The sequence below is a fragment of the Amphiura filiformis genome, chromosome 9 (genome assembly GCF_039555335.1).
Source record: "Amphiura filiformis chromosome 9, Afil_fr2py, whole genome shotgun sequence".
In the NCBI taxonomy this organism is placed as follows: domain Eukaryota; kingdom Metazoa; phylum Echinodermata; class Ophiuroidea; order Amphilepidida; family Amphiuridae; genus Amphiura; species Amphiura filiformis.
In genome coordinates, this window is record NC_092636.1 from 50242656 (window position 1) to 50265380 (window position 22725).

The window sequence follows — 22725 nt, forward strand, 5'->3', positions numbered from 1 at the left end:
TCTGGGTGTCATCTTTGACTCTGACATGTCTCATAAACTGCAAGTTGCGTCCACTCTCAAAGCCGCCTATCATCAAATTCGTAACATCGGCAAGATACGCAAATATCTCACAACAGAAGCAACTCAACTCATTGTTCATTCTCTTGTAATATCTCGCTTGGACACATGTAATTCTCTTTTGTACGGTCTTCCACAATCACAACTTCGTCGTCTGCAATTGGTTCAATTGGTGCCGCTCGCCTCATCACTCTCACAAATAAACGTTCGCACATCACTCCAATTCTCATTGACTTGCGCTGGCTGCCTGTTGAACAACGCATTGAATTTAAGATCCTCACTTTTGTTTTCAAATCACAAAACGAACTTGCACCGTCATATATCGCCGATCTTCTGCACACTTATATACCTGGGCGCACTGGACTTCGTTCAGCCAATCTTCATCTTCTTCAGGAACCACGATCTAACAACTCTTTTGGCGACCGTTCTTTTGTCATTTGTGCTCCTAAACTTTGGAACAATCTACCAACTCACATTAAAAACTGTACTACTTTGGACTCTTTTAAATCTTTGTTAAAAACACATCTGTTTAATATCGCTTTTGCTGATGACTTGTAGTGTAAAATGTTTTTTCTTATTATGGTATGTTGTATATTTTCTGTATTTGCTCTGTTCATCATGTTCCCTTTTGTGGTCATAATCCTGTTGTTGCGCAGTGAGCGGCTCTGACGGATACTTGCGCATTATAAATTTCCATATTATTATTATTATTACCATTTTACCCTTTCAAGTTCTATTTAGTAGGAAGGAGTTTTTACCGAGGTTTGTTGTAATTTTTCGTTTCCATGAAAGTGGTACCAAGAAAAAAAATACCTTCCCGATTTCCCCTTTCAATTTTGTCAGGGGGAAATTTTCTCATTCATATTTTTCATGAACCCGTGAAGTCCTGATAGCGAAATCGAAAAGAATCTTTCGTCTATTTCAGCTTTTACTTTCTTTAAAAAAGGCGTCGTGAGATCTCAAAGCACAACGCATTTCTTCAGTCACCATTTTTTACATAGTACATTTTTCAAGTCCACCGGGGTTTTTGCTTTCTGGCCACACCACTAAATTTGAATTTTTCACATTTGACCCCTTTGGAGGTCAAAGCTTTCTAAATCCTCATGACCCGAGGAATACACAATCTAAGCAGCTTTGTATTTTGACACCTGTATAAGGGCCCATGACTTTTTTCCCGCACATTATTAATTTTGTTTCAGTAGCTTTTTGTAATCGGCATACCATATAGACCCTATGTACAAGTTCTTATAATATCTTAATTGTCTTCAACTCAAGCACACTTTACTTTCTGCAATTAGTGTCACGTGAGCTGCCCTGAACAGTGAAATGTAACAACAAACAATCATATTGAAGAGACCGTGTCATTTAGAACGTGCAAGTACTTGCATCTCAATCAGTTCAACGTTTTCATATTTTTGTCACAAACGTTGGCAAAAATGGCCCTAAGTTGCTTTACTAACGATTTACTAAGTATTTTGAAACAAGGTAAGAAGAAATCTCAGCATATTGCTATTTTGTCTGACTACTTCTTGTATTAACATATCTTAAAAGCATTAAAGCGAAAAAATCCAGGAATTCGATAACTGTAATCAAGCTCATTCCACAAAGCAAACCAAGAGTTCCACCGACATCACCTATTAAAATAAATAAAGGAGAATATTATTATTATTATTAGTAGTAGTAGTAGTAGTAGTAGAAAGTAGTAGTAGTAGTAGTAGTAGTAGTAGTAGTAGTAGTAGTAGTAGTAGTAGTAGTAGTAGTAGTAGTGTTAGTATTATTATTATTATTATTATTATTATTATTATTATTATTATTATTATTATTATTATTATTATTATTATTATTATTATTATATAATATATAATCTTATTTGGCTTTATGCTTGTTTGTATTCTCATTACCCTGTTTAAAGTTTCATTTTTCCTATTTGCGTTTTTTAAGCATATTGTTTCAAACGGTAACTTGTGGTTTTTACAAGTCACAGACGGATTTTTTGTAAATATGTATCAGCTGACAGGCGTAAAACTACAGCTTTATCGAAAATGTCTATTGTCGTTTTTAACATGTTTGAAGGTAATGCTATATAAACATCTCAAAAAAAGTAACTAACCCCCCTTAAGACCATTATTCAAAAACAGGTGATTGTAGTACAAATCTGTAAAATACGTTGGAAGCAGAATTTATTTCTGCACTGCACATTTTGACACCTCATTCGCAGCAATTGGTTAAATCAATGTAACCCAAGATTTGACAGTTGCAGTAAATTGTATTGATTTTGTATTCAGTGTAATGGAAGGAAATCTGTGTAATGATATCTGAGCGTTTTTGTATTGTAAATATTTGTATGTAATTGCAACTTTCAAATCTGGACCTTACTACATTAAATTGACAGGTGTTTTATTGTTTTCTGGGCTATCGTATCAAATGAGGTGTCACAATGCGAAGAAATAAATTCTGCTTCCAACGCATTTTACAGATTTGTAATACAATAGCCCTTTTTGAATAATGGCCATTATTTAAGGGGGTTTATTTACTTTTTTGAGATGTTTACATGCTTATGAAAAAACAGGAGCATTCTGTTAAAACGGTAAATTGCTGGTAGCATAGATAGCTAGCTGCCAGCAATTTTGTACGGAGTCCAACAAATCTACTTTAAGGAAATTGACACAACATTGTTTAACCTGAGCATTGAGACTGGCAACCCGGGCTCGCAACACTTACTTCCCAGATCAGCTAACGTATATGCCGGGAACTGTTCTACGTTAGTGTAGCTAAGCTCTTCGTAATAGAGTTTCATTCGAAGGAGATTTTCCCTGAAATTACAATTATATATAATAAAAGGGTCATTCACCCTCATATCTCAGTTTCTGCAAGTACAGAACATTCATATTTTCCATGGTGGTAACCTATGGTCTCATGTAGCTGATGAGGTGTTTTAATTTTTTACCGTTTGTTTTAAGCAAAGTAATAAAATGAAACCAGGATTCAGGACAGCAGAAATGCTCCGTTAATATGACCGGCGCGGACAATCGTTTTACGTTTTTCATTTTCAAGCAAGAAGTAAGTTGGAAGAAGCTACCATGTACATAACCAACGTTATAAGAGTGAAGGTAGAACTAATTGAATGACCCTCGTACAATATTATAATATGGTCAGTTTTCTGCGTGAATTTGTTTATGAATTACCAAAAACCAATCTATTTACATGAGGCAATTACAAACAACAACAACAAAAATAACATTAATATTATTAATTTCGTTATTTTACGAATAAACGCAATGAAGAACTAACATCTACACTCGGGTTATATGATGTTTGCGAAAAAGGAACCGATGAACTCTGACTAACATAACTCGATTATTTAGATATCGTCCACATGTACTGCTCGTGGAGCAAGGGCGGATCCAGGAGGACGGATGGGACCGTGCCCTAAAAACATTTTGGATAGTTTTATGACAATTCTGCTCCTTTTTGAAAAACATTCGACGACGAGGTGGGTACCTGGGGCCTGGCCCAAGATCCTACAATAGCCAAACGTCCTATTTGGCGCGAAATGTGTACACGTGTCCGCTTTCGAAACCTAATCCTCCCCTGTCCTGGAGAAAAGCTTAGTCTAGTCTCTAAGTGGTCTATCCATGGCATTTATTCTATAAAGATCCCGGAGAATATCTTGTTGAACGAATCTTAATTTTGCAACATAAACCGCTGATAATGTGAAAAGAAAGAGAGCAATGTATACCAACTTGATGTGGGGAAACAAAGTACAGACTACTTGACGGTATGCAGAGGGGGACCAAAAACAACAAATGTAGGCATATAAACAGTGTGTTTTCCTGACACTTCTGTGGGCTAATTGGCCATTTTTGGCCATCAAACTTTGCCTGCACCTACATTGGTTGTTTGGTTTTTCATGTCTAATTATGTGCACAGTGATTTTCATCACTTGTACTTCTATGCCTACATTTGTAGTTTTTTGTCCCTTTCTGCATACCGTCTAGTCTGTATTTTGTTTCCCCACATCAAGTTGGTATACCTTGCTCTCTTTCTTTTCAGTTGTTCGTATATTCAAGGTATCCTCTTGTATCATTTATTGATCCTTGATGTATTTTGTGTCCTCGTCCGTTGGATTCACCATTACCCACTTTCACTGATGTCATTACGTAGTAAACACTGACGCGCAATTAAAACGATCAGTTAATTATAAAATAACTATTTCTTACAAATACCTTTGTGAAGTCCTATCCGGATACTCTGGATATATTTCTTTTAGTTGTAATGATGCTGGTAGTCCAGGCCAATAGCTAAATGACAATCGCCCTTCGTAAGTTTCAGATGAACACGGTATGTTACAATTACAGTTGATCATCTTGGTAAACTGTTCTGTGAGGATAATTGTAACATATCGTTAATAGATGGAGTAATTTATCATTGCCGTATTTATTATTTATATTCACTATTTCTACACATGAAGTACAAGGTCCAATGTTGATTTTAAGACGTGGAGCCATTTTGGATTTGACTAATTAGGCATGCATGGTAAACACACTCGGCTTGCCATTCACAAGTTTACATGCATGAATGAATTACAATCCAAGATTTTAATTAGGCAATGCCCTATACCAGGGCTACGACACTCAGCTCATTTGCATGGCAAAATTACCCGTCTCCTCCGCAGCCAATTTGGTTTCGCTCCATCGAAATCAAGCTGGCCACGGAGGAGTCCGACGCTGCATTGTACTAGAAATACCTTTTCTGTGAAATCGCTATAGAGCCAACCGGGAACACGTATTCGTTTTGAAAATATAGCATTAAAATAAGTATCACCCTTGTGGCCCCGTGCAGTGGAAAACCTTAATTCTTTCATTAAAAAGAAATGAAAATTAAAAACAACACGGATCTACCTGTGCACCTATAAAATGGGCACAGCAATTTGTCTCAAATATGAGTGAATTTTAAGAAATATACGGGATATGATGAACATTGACCTGACGCCATGATAGCAGGATCTATTAGTCGTTTTATCATGGAGGTATATAAATAAATGGAGAATGATCGCCAGAATTCTAATCTCCTAAGTGGAGATTATCCCGTTACCTCTATTCAATGAGTCACCAAACTTGAATTGACCAGCCACTTCAGCCAAGCTATTGATCTCCACGATGGTTATGAGCCTCTACCATGGTTCATTGATTGTCACTCCCAAAATTTCCTCATAGGAATTGACCCTACATTGACCCGTACCGGAAGCCTTGTAAAAGAGACTGTATAATGACGTCAGCTAGTCAATCAGCTAGTTCAAAGTCACCAGTTTTGATAGCTTATAGTTTCAATGTATGATCGTGCGAAAACCCGACGAAATTCGGATGTTCTGTTCTCAAGTTATGAAACTGTTTTCTACACTAGTTGTGCCGTAACTTGACAAATATACTTAGTTTTCATGTTCATATATCAAGCTTTTAAGGGGGTCTGAGGGAGTTCAAATATAGTGCAAATGAAAGCAAAACGTTTTTACCTTCCGATTGTGAAACAATTATGTTGGGCCAATTTGGGCCATTTGAGTTACGACTTACGAGCGAGCAAAATTTACCGGAAGTACTTCGGAATTCAAGCAAAAGTGATGATCAGACAATCTTTTCTAGAGAGAAATTGATTTACGGAATGTACAGGCCCTATATACTTTGTTTAAACAGTTTCTCATAGTTTACTGTTTAGTGTATGATAATCGTGATTTTGGTTGAAGCTTCGGGTCAAATTGATTGAGTGCCATGACGGATATGTCATGTTATTGAACTTTTAATTCTGAAGGCCTATTGTCATGAAATCGTATAGGCCGCCTAAATCATCATCATTAAACTTCTCATTGTATAATAAATAATTATCAGTATTTAGGCCTAAATGATTATTAATATTATTAGGAGTCTATCATTTTCTTTGGAGGAGGGGTTCCAAATATACGGGGGTCATAACTTTTGGAAAAAAAAAGTCATAATTCAATTTTTCATGACCAAAATGTGGGAGTCACAAGATGACAACAGATAAGGTGTTTCTTTTTTCAAAAGACTGATTTCTTGATGCAATTTAAGCACTCAATTTTTGGCGAAAATGAGATTTTGATATCAAAATTTTATGAAACATGAGCACTTAATTTCCAATAAGTATAAACTTCATTTTACCCCATTGAAATCAATGGCCAGTGAAACAGACTTCACAATGTAATCAGCTTAGCATAATCAATATAAACCTGAAATTGCCTATTCAACAATAATTGGTCATAACCAACGTAGTACAAAAGAGGCTTGGCTGGATCATTCTCCATTTATTTATATACCTCCATGGTTTTATATACAATGTATATACCGTATTGTCATAATACCATTATTTGTCATAATATATAATGAGTAATATTTAGCAACGTAAACGTGCAGTTCATATGCACAAACGAATACTGATCTTTATGATATTCAAGTTTTTGTACATCACATATAACATGTCACATAGGAGGTCATACGTGTTGACCTTCATCTATTGTATTTGTTCATCTGTGTATGGAGAGGATTAGCGCCATTAAAACTCCATCAGTATTAGGGCGTAGTTCAGTGAACTCACCGTATTGCTATTCCAATTACTTTGATAATACAGATAATATGTATTAATGGGTCGAGGCGATTGCATTGAAAAACCTAATAAATTATTCATAACAGTTACGTAATCGATAGTGCGGACACTTTTCATTTGCAAACCACCAAAATTCGTGATCTTTTAGCGTTGGAAAAGAAACCACGTGAATAGAGTGCCTTCTCAAGAATATCAACTCTCTGCCTATACGCTGGCGAAGTTACGTAATAAATCCGATTAACTACCATAGCAATAGGTGAAAACAATTTTGAACATATCGCGCTGCACTACAAGCAGATTGAACTAATCACATGTGTATGTCTGCAATCGTATATTGAACACAATACTGGTCTTTTCAAAGATACTAATCTTACAGGTGCAAGTGATCAGCATGATATGGTTCAATGCAGAGGTACCCCGTGAAAGTATCAGTGCAGCGCGGTATATTCAAAAATTGTTTTCACCTATTGCTATGGTAGTTAATCCGATTATTACGTAACTTCGCCAGCGTATACGCCTTAGAAGTGACGTAGTTAATCGGATCAACTACCATAGCAATAGATGAATACAATTTTGACTATACCACCCTGCCCTACAACGTTCACGCGGTACCGATGCATTGAATCATAGATGTCAAAGAAAGGCTGATCACTCGCACCTGTAAGATAAGTATCTTTGAAAAGAGCGGTATTGTATTCAATCTATGTTTGCGGACATACACAGGTGATAAGTGCAATCGGCTTGTAGTGCAGGGCGGTCTATTCAAAAATTGTATTCATCTATTGCTATGGTAATTAATCCGATTATGACGTCACTTCTATGGCGTATACCTGTAACATACACTGTTTGTAGAGGTAGAAAATGGACAGTAACTGCAGTATGAGCAGCTAGGATAGTGAAAACATAGTCTTCAGGACTTGGACTGAGATTGTGATAGACCATGCACACGTAGAACACTAGTCAGTCAATGGCTTTTGTTAAACAAGACCCACTCAGTCATTTAATTAGGCGCTTGAAACAATCAAATTCGATGTTGAAATTAGCTAATTTTTAGTTACACCTTTTCACAGTTAGCAGCCTGGACAACCGATTCTTTAGAAATGCTTAGTCGCGCTGAAAGTCGATCGATACATGTTAAAATCAGCACAATTCAGAGATACACCTTTTTGCTATGAAATTAATTTTCTCGGTCAAATATAAAGCAATATTTTTTTTTCTTCAGTAATGTCAGTTAAAAACTTGGTGCTTGGATATACATTTTTTTTACAAACCCTGGTGTTAAAATTAAGCATCAAATTGTGTCTTTTAGTGTGATATTTTTGATTTTTATAGGCCTTCAGTTCGCACGCGAGCTTTTTACGGAATTCATTTTTAGCGTCTCAAACTAATATAGTTTGCTAAAGAAAGATATTTCCCACCTCTGTAAAGCACATCGTGTGGGTCTATATATTATAGTTTTGTTAGAATTTCCGTTTTTATTTTACCCTTTTTCCTTTATACTCCGAAAATGTCTAACTCAGTACTTTTATCTCGAGAGCAACCAACAGAAATAGTCGATATTTCCTTTGTTGTTTATCCAGGTCAATTTTCCATTGAAAGCAAATTGCCCGACCAGCGATTTGGTAGCCCAAATCCCCAATTGAGTGTTCTGGTTAAACATGATCAGTAGGAGCGCTATAGGCCTGGGAATTTCTTTGCTATATTGAAGTTCTAGCAACACTGTAGCCATGCCGGTATTCCTATTAAACCCAGGAATATCGATCCACAATGCTAGTATTAGCCTTAGATTTCACTCGTTGATTTTGAAAAATGGTCAGCCGGCAGTTAAAATAGTGAAATGAAAACGCAAATTCTGACAAAACTATGATATATCGCTCACGGTGATGTGCGTTAGAAAGTTGGGAAAAATCCTTCATTAGCGAACTATCTTACTTTGAAAAGCTAAAAGGTTGATACAAAAAAAGGCTCGCGGACAGAGTTTAAGCCTATCAAAATCGAAAATCTTACACTAAATGACTAAATTTCACGCCTAAGTTTAACACTAGAATTTGAAAAAAAATACAGTATCAAGCACTACAATTTTTCCTGACATTTACTGAAAAAAAAAAATGAAAATGATTGCTTTTCATTTGGCCGAGAAAATTAATTTTACATCGAAAAGGTGTAACTAAAAATTTAGCTCATTTCAACACCAAATTCGATCGTTTGTATTGCCTCATTAAATGACTGAGTGAGCCTTGCCAAACAAAAGAATCGGTTGTGCAGGCTGCTAACTGTTCACTTCATAATTAATTTTCTCGGTCAAATGAAAAGCAATAATTTTCATTTCTTCGGTAAATGTCAGAAGAAAACCATAATGTTTGGTACTGAATATTTTTTTCAAACCCTGGTGTTAAAATTAGGTGTGTAATTTAGGCTTCTAGTGTAAGATTTTCGATTTTCACAGGCTTCAACTCACCCCATGAGCTTTTAGGGGGTCAACGTCTTTGCTTTTTAAAGTAACATAATTCGCTAACGAAAGATATTTCCCAACTTTCTAAAGCACATCATACATGTGAAGAGCTTATTTCCAAACCGTGTTAAGTCCACCTACCTTCAAAATTGAGATTTTGATGAAAATAGGTTGTGAGTAACTAGGGCTATCCAGCAATGTGTGTTTTTTTCCCCAAAATTAGTCAAGTCCCGAAATATTGACCCACAAAGTATCGATTTTTTTCCAAAACGTGTTAAGTCCAATCCAGTTTGGTTCCAAACTGTGTTAAGTCCACAAACAATGAACTTGTGGGCAGCTTGTAGGCAAGTAGCACGGCATAGGGCTTCCAATAGTTAATCGCCCAAGTTCTGCATAATTGATAACATTGCCTTGCATCTTCGTTCTTGTTTGGTCCCTGGTTTGGTCCTGATACTAGTATACATTGTACCTGAATTTGGCCTGCATAAAAAGTTGTTGTTGTTGTTGTTTTTTGGTTTTTTTAAATATTAGTAGGCCTAGTTTGTATGAGATTTCTCAAATATTTGATAGATACCTCCAAAAAGACATGAACAGGGTGGGAAGAGGGAGAGGGAGAGGTTGTGATGGGAGACTTAATGTTAGAGGATAGTGGTAGAGTTAATTTTTAATATTATCATTTTGTATGATTATCAAAATGTGCTAATAAATTCAAGGTATTATTTAAAGTTAAAGGTATACAAAAACTTAGGGTGCAGCATGGGGGAGGGGGAAATTATGATAATGTGATAAAACAAATGGATATTTCAAGTCATCACTTATTGTCAGTGAAATGATGTTTATTCAATTCTGAGAAATGCAAGTGCTCAGTTTCGAATTTTGAACTATTTTAAACATCAAATTTGGGTAAAAAATAGTCAGGAGGAGGGGGTTTGAGATGCAAGGTGTTTTGTGGCAAAATTGTGTTTTATAGTAGAGAGAATCACATTTTATATGTTTTTTAATAAATTTGTTATCTTTTAAGACTAATTTGAGAAAAATATGATTAGTTCTGTGTTACAGATGCTATGTTTTGTGTCAAAATGTGTTAAGTCCATGCCAGAAATTGTGTTTTGTGTCAAAACGTGTTAAGTCCATGCTATTTTTAAAACAAATTAATTCATTTAAAAAAATCAAAAGTCTCTAGATTTTAACTTAACATATTTTTATGGTCCTATATAATTATGTCACCTTCACTTCACTGTAATTTTATAGAAATCGAACTTTTTTTCATTGCCATAAAGAAAATTCTGATTTTCTTCAAAGTGAATCTTGTGGACTTAACACGGTTTGGAAATAAGCTCTTCATGTATAGGGCTATAATATGTCATAGTTTTGTCAGATTTACGGTTTTGATTGCATCAATTTTTAATTCCGACTACCAATTTTGTCAAACTCAACTCGCTAATGAACCCAGGGATGGATGATTTTGAAAGCCACAATAGAAATATCGATTATTTCTGCTGGTTATATTAGAAATGAAGCACTGGTTTCACATTTTGGCAGTCGCATGTGAAAAAATGTGAAATCAAAACGGATATTTTTTATAGTTATAGAGGTGGGAAATATCTTTCTTTAGGGAATTATATTGGTTTGAAACGCAAAAAAAAATAATTCCGAAAAAGGCTCGCGGGCGAAGCTGAGGCCTGTAAAAATCATAAATCTTACACTGAAAGACCCAATTCCATGTCTATTTTTAACAACATTTTTTTTTGTTAAAAAAAAGTATATCCAAGGACTATGTTTTTAACTGACATTACTAAAGAAAACAATTATTGCTTTATATTTGACCGAAAAAATGAATTTCATAGCAAAAAGGTGTATCTCTGAATTGTGCTGATTTTAAAATGTATCAATCGACTTTTAGCGCGACTATGCATGATAATAGAAGCTGGTCAGTGGCGTACTGAGTGTGCATAATTTGTTCCATTCAATACATCTATAACCTCATGATTATATTTCGATCACCACATTCATACACAGTTAATATGTGTGATACTATATGTATCCTGCGGAGTTATTCTACAAAAGCACAATTTTCAGGTAAAATCTCAAATTTTTGGTTGTACAGAGGTAGAATGCCAAAAAAGTGTCATTATTCATATCAATGAGCTTCAGTGGTCATTGTTTACTTAATCCCATATTAAAACTTTACCAGTTCAATGTTTCTGTGACCAAGCGGGTCACAAGAAGTGGAAGACCAAGGGTACGTTATATCTGTTATGAACATCTCCCAAACAGTAAAATTTGAATCTAACTTTACCACTGAAAGGACAACTTGCAATTGTAGGCCATTTATGACCTTGTTGGTCAGTTATTGAAATCTTCATGTTTCAATTTGACATTACGTGAACAATTGAAACCAAAAGAATAATCCAATGAGAGTTGAACAGATTTCCTTCAATGGATACTGAATATATAATATATATAATACGAAGTAATAGGATTTTGTTGCAACTTTCAAATCTTGGGTTACTTTCATTTTAATTTGGACCATTGCAACAAATTAGGTGTCATAATGCGAAGAAATAATGTCTACTTTGACTGCATAACTATTTCCCTATTTGGCATAGGGAATAATGGCCATTATTTAAAGGGTAATTCCTTTTTGGTAGGTGTTAATTTATAGGGAAGATAATGCACACTAATTTTATGCATTAAAAATAACCGGCCAATATTTATTGTACTCTCTGAAATTCTAGAAAATATTTCAAGTGGGTGATTATTGATTGGCAAGTGCCATAAGTGCAGTCCACCATTCAATGTGGAGGATAGACTAGACTTTATCGATTGATTTTGCTGGAGTAGTTTCCTGTTAACCAGGTTTAAGTACTGCAAAGGTCGATCATGTTTGCTGTGCAGTATAACTGCACTATGTTTAGCGAGAGAATGGGATATATTGCAGAAATACCTACTTTCTTTCGGAATCGTACAATTATACATTTCTTCAGGACCGCATTCTGTTTCAGACGACTCTAACAAAACAAATCAATCCAAAATGATCAATATAAACATAACTATAATAATCGTGTACAGTGTCTCAGGCAGAATTCACATAGCTGACACCAATAGTTAAATTTCAAGTGAGAATTTCAGTAGGCCTTATGTATATGTGCCAAGGTGAGGGAAAAACTTTATGCAGCATTTCTGGTGGTCTCCATCTCAGAAGATTAAAAAAACGTTTACGATATTGAAAGGGCGACAAGCACTTTCGGGGCCCATCAATGCACTTCCATGTATAGTGCCGGCATGTGCCTAAAAACCCTCTAATGTAGGGGCCTTTCGGTTCAAATATAATTGTCGAATAAAAGTCGGTAATTCAGTAAAAAACCTGAAAAATGAGCCACTGGGAAGCTGACTTGAAAAACAAATGTGGGGGTCATTGGGTATATAGCAGGAAAGAAACAGGGGTCATTGGGTATTAGGACAAAATAATGTAATAATTGGGTATAGAAGCTTGTCTAAAAACATTGGTATTATAACAGCAGGCACCGTCACCTGTTTTGGGAAGTGCCCCCCCCCGCAGTTTGGGGTCCCCGTTTGCCTACTATTACCTTTTGGGTAGCGATAGTCTCTGCATCCACACATCAAAATGTCCGTTTTCTCATCCAAAACTTCCACTAGTGTTGGTAGCCATCTTAAATTTTGAACACATATAGGTAACTCCAATATATCGGGTAATAACAAGACAGAAAACGTACCATATTTTGGAATTTTATCTGCTTAAGGGGGTACTACACCCATTGATTTTTTTTTTTGCATTTTTTTGCATTTTGTGAAGAAATTACCAAAAAAAATTGCACAAAGTGGTATATATGCAAAATGAAGGGGCAAATCTTCTTGTTTTATTAGTGGCATCGGTATCAATGTAGCTTACATGCTTTTAAAGGTAGAAGCCAAAAGGTGGTACATCACTGATGTTTTAAATTCACTTCATTTTGGAAAGCTTACTATCAACGGATTTCGTTAAAATTTTGGATACGTGTTGCTAACACATTAGGGAAATAAAGTTGATATGTAATATGGGAATAAGTGGTTCCTGATTTCTTTTATGACTTCATGAACTTGGTGCTCCACACCTATCAAAAAAGGAACTGGTTAAAATGCTTCTATTTTCAATGTTGGGCTATATTTTGTAATTTTAACTTGGGACATTATTTCACTGAAACTTAATTAAGCCATAGGTAACAGGTTACCATAACCATACTACAGCAATGTTGAAAAAAAATTCTTGTCACCTATGCCACCATATTGGGTAGTTTTCCGTAAGCTTAACTTTTGTGATTTTGGTAACTATTTTATATTTATTTGTGAAATCCATCTCAACTAGGCATTCTAAATTGTAATCACCATTTACATCCCAAGGTATATTAGTATATCCACCTTGCACTTCTCGATATATATCCAGTTAAAGACAGAATATCAAAATTATGCCTCATTATGATATCACATGACTCTCACATGTGTATTTAAAATGGATGCTTAAATTTGACCTGAACCAATTATTGACCTATAACCTGACATACGGTGACCTAATAGCCTTTTCTTCTCCTAACAACACATTATAGTATTAAATTGACTAATGACTATATATCCATTGTGTAAGTGTTTATTTAATTTATTCAGTGTTAATATTAACTGTTATTTAGAGAGTATAACAAAGGATTTAATGTATTCTATTCATGTACTCTACTTGAACATGTTGAATAGAATAAATTATGGTTTGTTATGAAACACACATCTGAGTTACTAGGATACAGTAAACAAAAAATATATAGGGCTAAAATGACTTACTAAAATGGTTTAAAAGCACTTTGTATGTAGAGATATTTTATAAGTTCAGGACATGAGGTGATGAACATATTTATGTACTTCATAAATTTGCAAGAAAAAAAAGAAGAGGGGTACTGATGAAAATCAGGGTATTATTCCCTCTTAAACACATTAATGTGTATTGTTCTTAAATTGTCTGTTTCTACAAACAGAAATACGACAATATATGGTACATGTGCACAATACATAGTATCGATTTCACTTGACTGCACGTGTATGGTATCGGTCAGTGCAGTGTATAGGGAGCCTACCATTTTTCTTGTATTGACGTTGGGTTTTCCCCTTTTATATAAATAAAAGATTAGATTAAGATTAAAACGAAACACTAATCTTTGGCGGGGTTCTATGTAATTTTACATAGATCGTTTGACATCTTTTCAGTCTTCATTTTCACTAAATTCAAAAATATTTTGCCGTATATAAAATTGAAATAAAATTCTCTGCTTCCTAAACCACATCAACTGTATCACGATTGGGTATCACGAATCGTTATATATTCATATTCATTCTTTTATATATAGGATGCTTCAGGTTTTACACAAAAGATATTTCATTGAATAGCCTCCCACTCGGTTATTTCCAAAAGGTAATCAGGCTTCCTTAGCATGTTTAATAATTTAGCATTAAAATTTTTCTTATTCTAACAGCATTCTAGAATCACTTGGAGCATGGCGCATCGAGGAGTGAAGCGAACGTTAGCGATTTGCTCTGCGCCCAATGAAATGCGCACTGACGTCACTGCCACATAAGGGTGAAAAGTTTTGTAACACCTACCTTCGAACAAAATGGATCTTCTCTCCTGTGACGTGTTGTATTCCATGTAGTGTGGTAGTATTGCCAAATTTTTGGGCTTGATGAATAAAATCTACACGTGCCCTGGACTTTCCTTGATTCACAGCAGATCCGTATGTCTCCTCAGCCATTATTAGACCTTTATTCACCTTTAATGAATTGACTACCACCTTCAATAAAATAACCCGTTCCTATAAACAGAAAAAGTCAGATTTAAAGCGTTAACGGAATCTGTTGTGTTGGTCCTTTTTGGTATTTCTTTTGTAAGCAAAATCAATGAAATTATACTTGAATTTCATACGGTTATTATTTTTATATGCAATATGGTTACTGATTAGCCAGCAATACAGGGCGTGGCATTTTTTCAATAGTCTATTTCTTACATTTACGCCTTTTGACATATTATCCAAACCGCTTTCTGAATATACGAGTGGATATTCATACGTTTTAAATACGTTTCATACTCTTTAAACGCTTTCTGAATGTTTGTGCATCTATACAGAAATTGAGACCAGTCATGGCAGTATGTTTTGCCCGCTATTTTATACCTGTATATAATATCTACTTTTATAATACTTACTTCAATAACCGGTTTTTTGTTAGTACTGTTTCAGGTGAATAATTTGCGCCCACGACTACAACAAAAAGGAATCTTGGTGTTGAAAACAGGATCAATATTAAATATTAACGGTTCATTTTCAACAGCATAAATAACTATTAAGAGCATAATATTGGTAAAATAATTACACTTACCAGGAGATAAGTGCCGTGCTGTCATGGTTAAAGCTAACACGTAAATGAAACCCACGACACTTTCTTGTATTTCCTCAATCCAGTAATACCCTTTTGCACACATGATTCACTTATATTTTTGCTAACAAAAATACATTTGTTGTCATAGCAACGAGTTTGATTATTGGTTTAATGTCATGATTTTGATACTCATAATAGCAATTAATGCGCGAGTCATAATTATCATCTGTCTTGTCTTGATCTGAGTATACTATGGTCATTTTAATGAAGAAAAACTAATATACCATTGCAGCATCTAGGGCACGCAAACAATTCCCATTTTTTTTTTTTATCAAGGACTCGTCAACTATTAGCCCAGTTAGCTAAATCGGTACGTGATTGTACGGTGTCATAATTATTCCTCGTTTAAATATGAGTTAATTAAAAATTCCCCTGGACAAGGAATTTAATGCTAATTGTCGCTGGCTACGAAACTCAAAGAAAGAGCCGATCCTGACTGCGATGGTTATTCTATAGGGTACTGCGCAAATTTGTAGTAAAAATGTCATATGAATAAAAACAGCTGTCAGCAGCTGTATATGATTCGACCGCCATCGTATGTCGCATATTTCAAATTACAACGCGAACGCACGACCTTGAATACAATAATGAAAATACTAATAAACCAATGACGAGTGAGTTTGCATAGTAGAACATAGGCCACGCGGACAACCGTCAGGTTTTTGGCAGCTATATATGAGTTATGCTCATTCAAATGAAATTTCTACTGTAGATTTGCGTCCCTGAATGATACTACATGTAAATGGTTTGTAAGGTGTGTCTTGGACCAGCGGCTTTCTGTAAACATGGTAAAAGAGAATATTGTATGTAATTGCACTACAGCCTGTCTCAAAAAAAGTTGTGCAAGTGAGAATCGCCCTCTTTGGCAATTAGAAAATACCGTTGTGACATAATGCTTACATCAACGTCACGGGCGCAGTCTTAGCTCTCAAATGCCGTTTGTTCTGTTCAATTTGCCTGTTCCAATTTCGAGATATGTTTATTTAACAACGAAAGGGTAAAATCACAATTGTGCCACTTTTACTAGGGAAGAGAGCTGTACATGTAAATCAATGATAGCTGATGTTGATGCGTCTAATGCACTCCCCCCTTTCGTTGCGCATGCATTAGACACATCAACATCAGCACGCGGGCATTATTTTATCTAATATCTCTCCCAAAAAGTAATACGCTTTAACATGTATAAGTGCACAAGATTTGTTTGTCTTTTAACATGTCTTAAACAGTATTTACCATGATAAAATCATTGACACGCACATGCAGAACAGCAGAATGTGAAATCCATTTTTACAGCAGAATGCGAAATATTTATTTATCTTTTAATCTCTTTTAAGTGGAAAAAGAGAATCATCATTCCTGCATCATGATAAAACAGTCAAAACAGTCAAAAATTGTGTGTATTGTGTAATTGATGCATTCTTTTGATTTCACGAAGGAACTCTTGATAAACTTGATGCTATCACTGTTACATGTAAAGCCCTCTTCCCTAGTAAAAGTGGCACAATTGTGATTTTACCCTTTCGTCTTTAACTAAACATATCTCGAGATTAAAACAAGCAAATTGAACAGAACAAACGGCATTTGAGAGCTAAGACTACACCCTGGACGTTGATGTAAACATTATTTCACAACGGTATTTTCTAATTGCCAGAGAGGGCGCTTTTCACTTGCACAATTTTTTTTGAGACAGGCTGTATATAAATATGTGGGTTTTGATGGGTTTTTAAGAAACTATCTCTATTATACATGTATTAGGCGTTTTGTTGTTTTGGCTTTCATCCCCCTCCGCCTCATTTTTTGTTGTTGAATGCTTTAGAAAAAAATAAGATTATTACAGAATAATAATCACTTCCTAGTTATTTTGTGGTAATCTACCGGGTTTATCCCTCATGATCTCACTTTTAAAAAGGCCTCTTCCTTTCCTCGAGCAATGGTGGAAAAGATAATGCTAATTTTACATTGACGGGCGGGTTCTCGTCAATTCATGAAAATCCTCCGGACGAAAAACAAAACAATTATTTTATACAACCTTATTAAATGCATTGTAGAAGGCAAATTAGTGCTGTGTTTTTCTGGAATAGGGAGTAGTTATAAATATTAGAGATATAATGCTATAATTATTGATTTTATATATATAATTGCGCTATATATGCGGCCCTTTTTACAAGAAGTCATCTCTATAATATTATTAAGGCACATTCAAGGTTACGTTAAAATACCAGTGTGGATCTTTCAATGATTTTATGTTTATTAATAGTTTTGTGAAGAGGTATTTTTTATCTTATTTTAAGAATAAATAATTTTCAACTGTGCTTCAGTAAAATGTTAATATAATGTAGTATTTATTACAAACCACGGTAAAATGAACTTTCATGCTTATCGTCAAAGATTTCAGGACAAAAGCGAATGTTTTTCATGTTTTTCATGAGGGGCTGTGCAATAATTATGAAATCCCCGGGGGGGGAAATTTCCAAACGGCTCGCCAAAATTGCTTGCCCCCCCTCTCGGCCCGCCAAAATCGCTTGCCCCCCCTCTTGGCCCGCCAAACATTCTTTGCCCCCCTTGTGCATGCCAAATTTTGGGGATCCAAATTTACAAACTTTAAATGGTCTATATATATATACATGTTGCGAGCGCAGCGAGCAGGAAAATTTGCATATTTAAGCGTTTCTGTACTGTTTTCCTAAGACTTTTTAGAGTGTCTTATTTAAAAGGCGCCGCATGAACGTGTGTCAAAAATTGCTTGCCCCCCCCCTCGGCTTGCAAAAATTGCTTGCCCCCCCCTTCGGCTCGCCAAAAATGTCTTGCCCCCCCCCCCCCAATTTTACCCTCCCCCCAGGGCTCATAATTATTGCACAGCCCCTGATCTCTTAACATAATATGATAATTATTTCAAATGTTAAATTAAGGGTGGTAAATGGCTGCATGATGCGCACTTCCAACCTTTGCTTTGCTCTCCTTACCTAGCCCCTCTTTCTCCCTGCATGCCTTTCTCCCGCATGCTGCTTACCCTTTGCTTGCTTTGCTATTCTTACTATATACTTAAGGTTGTAGGCGCAGGAGGCAATTCCATCAGCCCTCCTGTTCCTAATCGCCTCTCTGTAGTTACCAACCCCCACGTTCTCGAAGATTGCATGTCAATCGCGGACCACCTGTTACGGCTTTGCCTTGCGGCATAGTTAACAGACGGGGGCTCTGGGGGCAATAGCCTATGGCCTGAAAGGCTGCTGGAGCAGTCTGGAAGGCTATAGAATATTGCTTACGGGAAGGAAAACCGAACAAACCCATAGGGGCCCTTACGTGTATATTTAAGGCAAGTGGCTGGTGGCCCGCCCCTATGTAAGTAATGTAACAACTCACCCGACTGGGAAGTCATTGGCCGTGTGCCCAGTATGTAAAGCAGGTCAACACTCTTAACGAGTAATCTCCTATCATGAAAGTCGACCCCCCCGTTAAGGCCCCGAGTCCCGGTGGCTGCTCGTCGGCAACAGAGTGGCAGGGGTGCTAAGAATCCGCCGGATGATTGGTTGCCATCTCCACAGGTACAACCAGAGGAAGAAACAAGGAAGACAACCAGGATCAGCGTAAGTAGCCGGAAGTCGACAAAATGCCAAAATGTGACAAAAGCCACAGCTGAGCAGGCCTCAAATACAAGCACTGTGACAAATAAGCCAATAGTGACAAAACAGCCAACTCAAACAAAGACTGCTGTAGAGGAACCTTCAAAGAAAAGGAGCTCCAGTGGTATTAATATAGGAACCTGGAATGTCAGGACGCTATAGGACGGAAGGTCACTGGGAAATCCTCCTTGATGAGGTTAGAAGATTTGGTCTTGACATCCTTGGACTCATCTGACAGAATCCGAGACACTCATCAATAAAGATGAATACACCATCCTTCTAGCAGGTAGGAAAGATGGCATTGGAAGAGAAGGTGTAGGGCTTCTAATATCACAGCCACTTCTTGAATGCCTTGTCAGCTATGAATCCGTCTCTTCTAGAATCCTAACAGCAAAGTTCAAAATGAAGGATGGAATACTCAACATCATTAATGTTTACGCCCCCACCACTACGCACAGTGATGAAGAGAGTGATGAATTTAATGATGGGCTACAAGTCAATAAGAAGGAGAAACTCATCCTGATGGGGGATTTCAACGCCAAAATAGGCTCTGACAGTAAAGCTTGTCCCCCGCAATGGGCAAGTATGGTATTGGTAAGATCAACAGCAGAGTGGAGAAACTGTTGGAATTCTGCATGCTCCACAAGTTGACAGTTTGTAAAACCCACTTCCAGCACAAAGCCTGTAGAAAGGTGACATGGACTTCACCTTGTGGGAAATACAAAAATATGATTGACTTTGTCATAACTCAACAGGAGAACCTAAGTACCATCCAGAATTGCCGATCATACTGCTCAGCTGATGTGGGCTCAGATCACAATCTAGTGATCGCTAAAGTGGTGTCAGCACCAGTCAGAACCAAACGCCTGAAAACGACTCCAAAAAGCTATGACGTCAGTAGACTTACCAATCCCCTGATTGCAGAAGAGTTCAGAGCCAAGATTGGTGGTACTTTTGAACCCCTGCTTCAACTGGAGGATACTGATGTAGAAGACATGTGGGCCAAGTTCAGAGACACCACAAACAAAATTACTGAAGAATCAGTTGGTATTAGGAGGGCTCACCAAGTGAAGGGATTACCTGAAGAAGTCAGGAAAATGTGCCACTTGAGAAGAAAAGCCAGAGTCTTGATGTTAAACAACCCCTCAGCTCCAAACAAGAACTGCTATCGGAAGCTGAACAAAGGGGTCAAATATCAAGTGAAGCATTGGAAAAGAAAACTTCTTGAAAAAGACGTTCAAGAAATGGAAGAAGCCCATGCAAAGAACATAAGCCATGATCTCTTCAAACTGCAGCCAAGGACAAACATGGTTCACTGAAAACAGCCCCAGAGGAAGCAATGAAGTGCTGGGATGAATACTTCAGTAAACATCTGAACACAGAATTCCCCAGAGACTGTAATATACTTAATTCCATCCCGGAACCTGTCAACCCCGCTACAGCAAGTTTGCCCTTTTCAATAGATGAAGTTGAAGAGGCCATCAAGAAGCTTAAAAACAACAAAGCGTGTGGTTGGGATAAGATCTCAGCAGAAGTGTTGAAAGCAGGAGGACCCATGTTGAAACAAATGTTGTTGAAGATCATCAACACTGCCTGGGCTGAAGGAAAAATCCCTGAAGACTGGTCCCCGGAGTAAAGGTCTAATAACCCCTGTGTACAAAAAGGGCGACAAACTGGACCCAGCCAACTACAGAGCTATTACCCTCCTGTCAATCCATGGGAAAGTATTCTGTAGGATGGTTCTTAACCGAATTCAACAGACTGTAGATAACTATCTGAGAGAGGAACAGTGTGGGTTCAGGAGTTCCAGAGGCACCTCAGATGCGGTATTTACAGTACGCCAAATCTTCGAAAAGGCTAAAGAAAGACGCATTCCAATACATTGGAACTTTGTAGACTTCAAAGCAGTATTTGACACCATATGGAGGGAGGCCCTTTGGAAATGTCTGCGATCAGTAGGAGTAGACGCCAAACTGGTGAGCCTCATTGCAAAAATGTATGAGCAAACCAAATGCTCAGTCGTGGTAAATGGAAAGATCACCGATTGGTTTGAAGTCCTAGTTGGTGTTAGACAGGGATGTCTTCTCTCACCATGCCTCTTCAATCTATATCTGGAGTTCGTCATGAAGGACATCCAAAATCTAGCCTCAGGTGTGCAGATGGGTGACATGTGCATTAACAACATCCGATATGCAGATGACACCACACTCATGGATATGGACTTTGAGAACCTGCAAATCTCCACTAATGAATTGGAAAAAGCATGCAGCAGCTGGGGAATGAAAATTAACCCCACAAAATGCAAGATCATGTCTGACGATCCAAGAGATATCATGCTGAACCAAATGCCCATTGACAAAGTAAATAACTTTGTCTTTCTTGGTAGTAGTGTGCCCTCAGTAGAAGAGGATATTAAACGTCGCACAAAGTTGGCAGCCTGGGCATTTGGTAGATTGAAAAATACCATCTGGTCTAACCATGACATCACCAGATCGCTGAAAGTAAGGATCTACCAGTCGCTCATCCTCCCTATTGCCACCTATGGGTCAGAATCCTGGGCGTTACGTGAATCCGATCGACACAGACTGGATGTTTTTGAAATGCGATGCCTTAGGGCAATGCTTGAAGTTTCACTACTTGACAAAATCCGCAACAATTCCATCAGACCGAGTCTCAACATCACTAGCTCCATCAATGATGTTATCTGCCGGAGACGTTTGAAATGGGCTGGGCATATCTTCAGGATGCCTCTACATCGGCTTCCCCACCAAGCCTACATTAATGACTTCAGCAAGAAAAGACCACCAGGTCGTCCACCAACCAGATGGTAGGACCAAATTCAGAGGGACTTGGGAATGACCCCAAATGAAGCAAAGACACAAGCAACAGACAGAACTGGATGGAGGAGGCTTACTCGGCAGAGTGCAAGGGGCCACACCGGCCTGTGCAGTTTAGTCAAGTAAGTCAAGTTAAATTAAAATACCACTTCAAATGCCCAATTGTTTAAAATTACCCATCTTAAGAGCACCGACCAGCTGGTTCATGATCAACTCAATTCAGTCACTTTTCCTACACAAAGACACGAAACTGACCCAAGCTGTTTTAGGACTACTACACAATCTTTCCTTGTAGACCACCGATTTTATTTTATATTGACGACCAAGTAAAACTCAATACAATCAATAGATAACATGTAATATTGTTGTCTAAATTGTAAACATAAATTGTTACAACATGTATTAGGCTGGAGGGTACGCTGACGTGTTGTATGTACTGTTACCCTGATCGTTCATGCAAAAGTACCAGACTTGAGACCTGTTTATCATTATGTGTGATGCGATCAAGCAAAATCAGTCGGAACTCGGAAATATTAAATTTTCAGTTTTTTATAGGATAGTATAAAGCTGCATTTTACAGAAAATCTCATTAAAATTGAACAACCGGGTGAACAACCAGTTCCAAAGATATGAGCAATGAAAGTGTTTCCAAAACAACAGGAAACAAAAG

General features: G+C 37.0%; 1 protein-coding gene across 1 annotated transcript in view; it reads right to left on the reverse strand.

Moving 5' to 3' along the window:
* Nucleotides 1-251: 251 nt before the first annotated feature.
* The window catches only part of LOC140161104 (acid-sensing ion channel 2-like), a 31536-nt gene continuing 9062 nt past the window's right edge, over nt 252-22725 (reverse strand). The window contains exons 6-9 of the mRNA XM_072184496.1: nt 12076-12135; nt 4284-4437; nt 2779-2870; nt 252-1691 (exon numbers count right to left, since the gene is read on the reverse strand). Of these exons, the coding sequence (XP_072040597.1) occupies nt 1567-1691; nt 2779-2870; nt 4284-4437; nt 12076-12135 (431 nt within the window). The 3' untranslated portion in view covers nt 252-1566. The remainder of the gene's footprint in view (nt 1692-2778; nt 2871-4283; nt 4438-12075; nt 12136-22725) is intronic.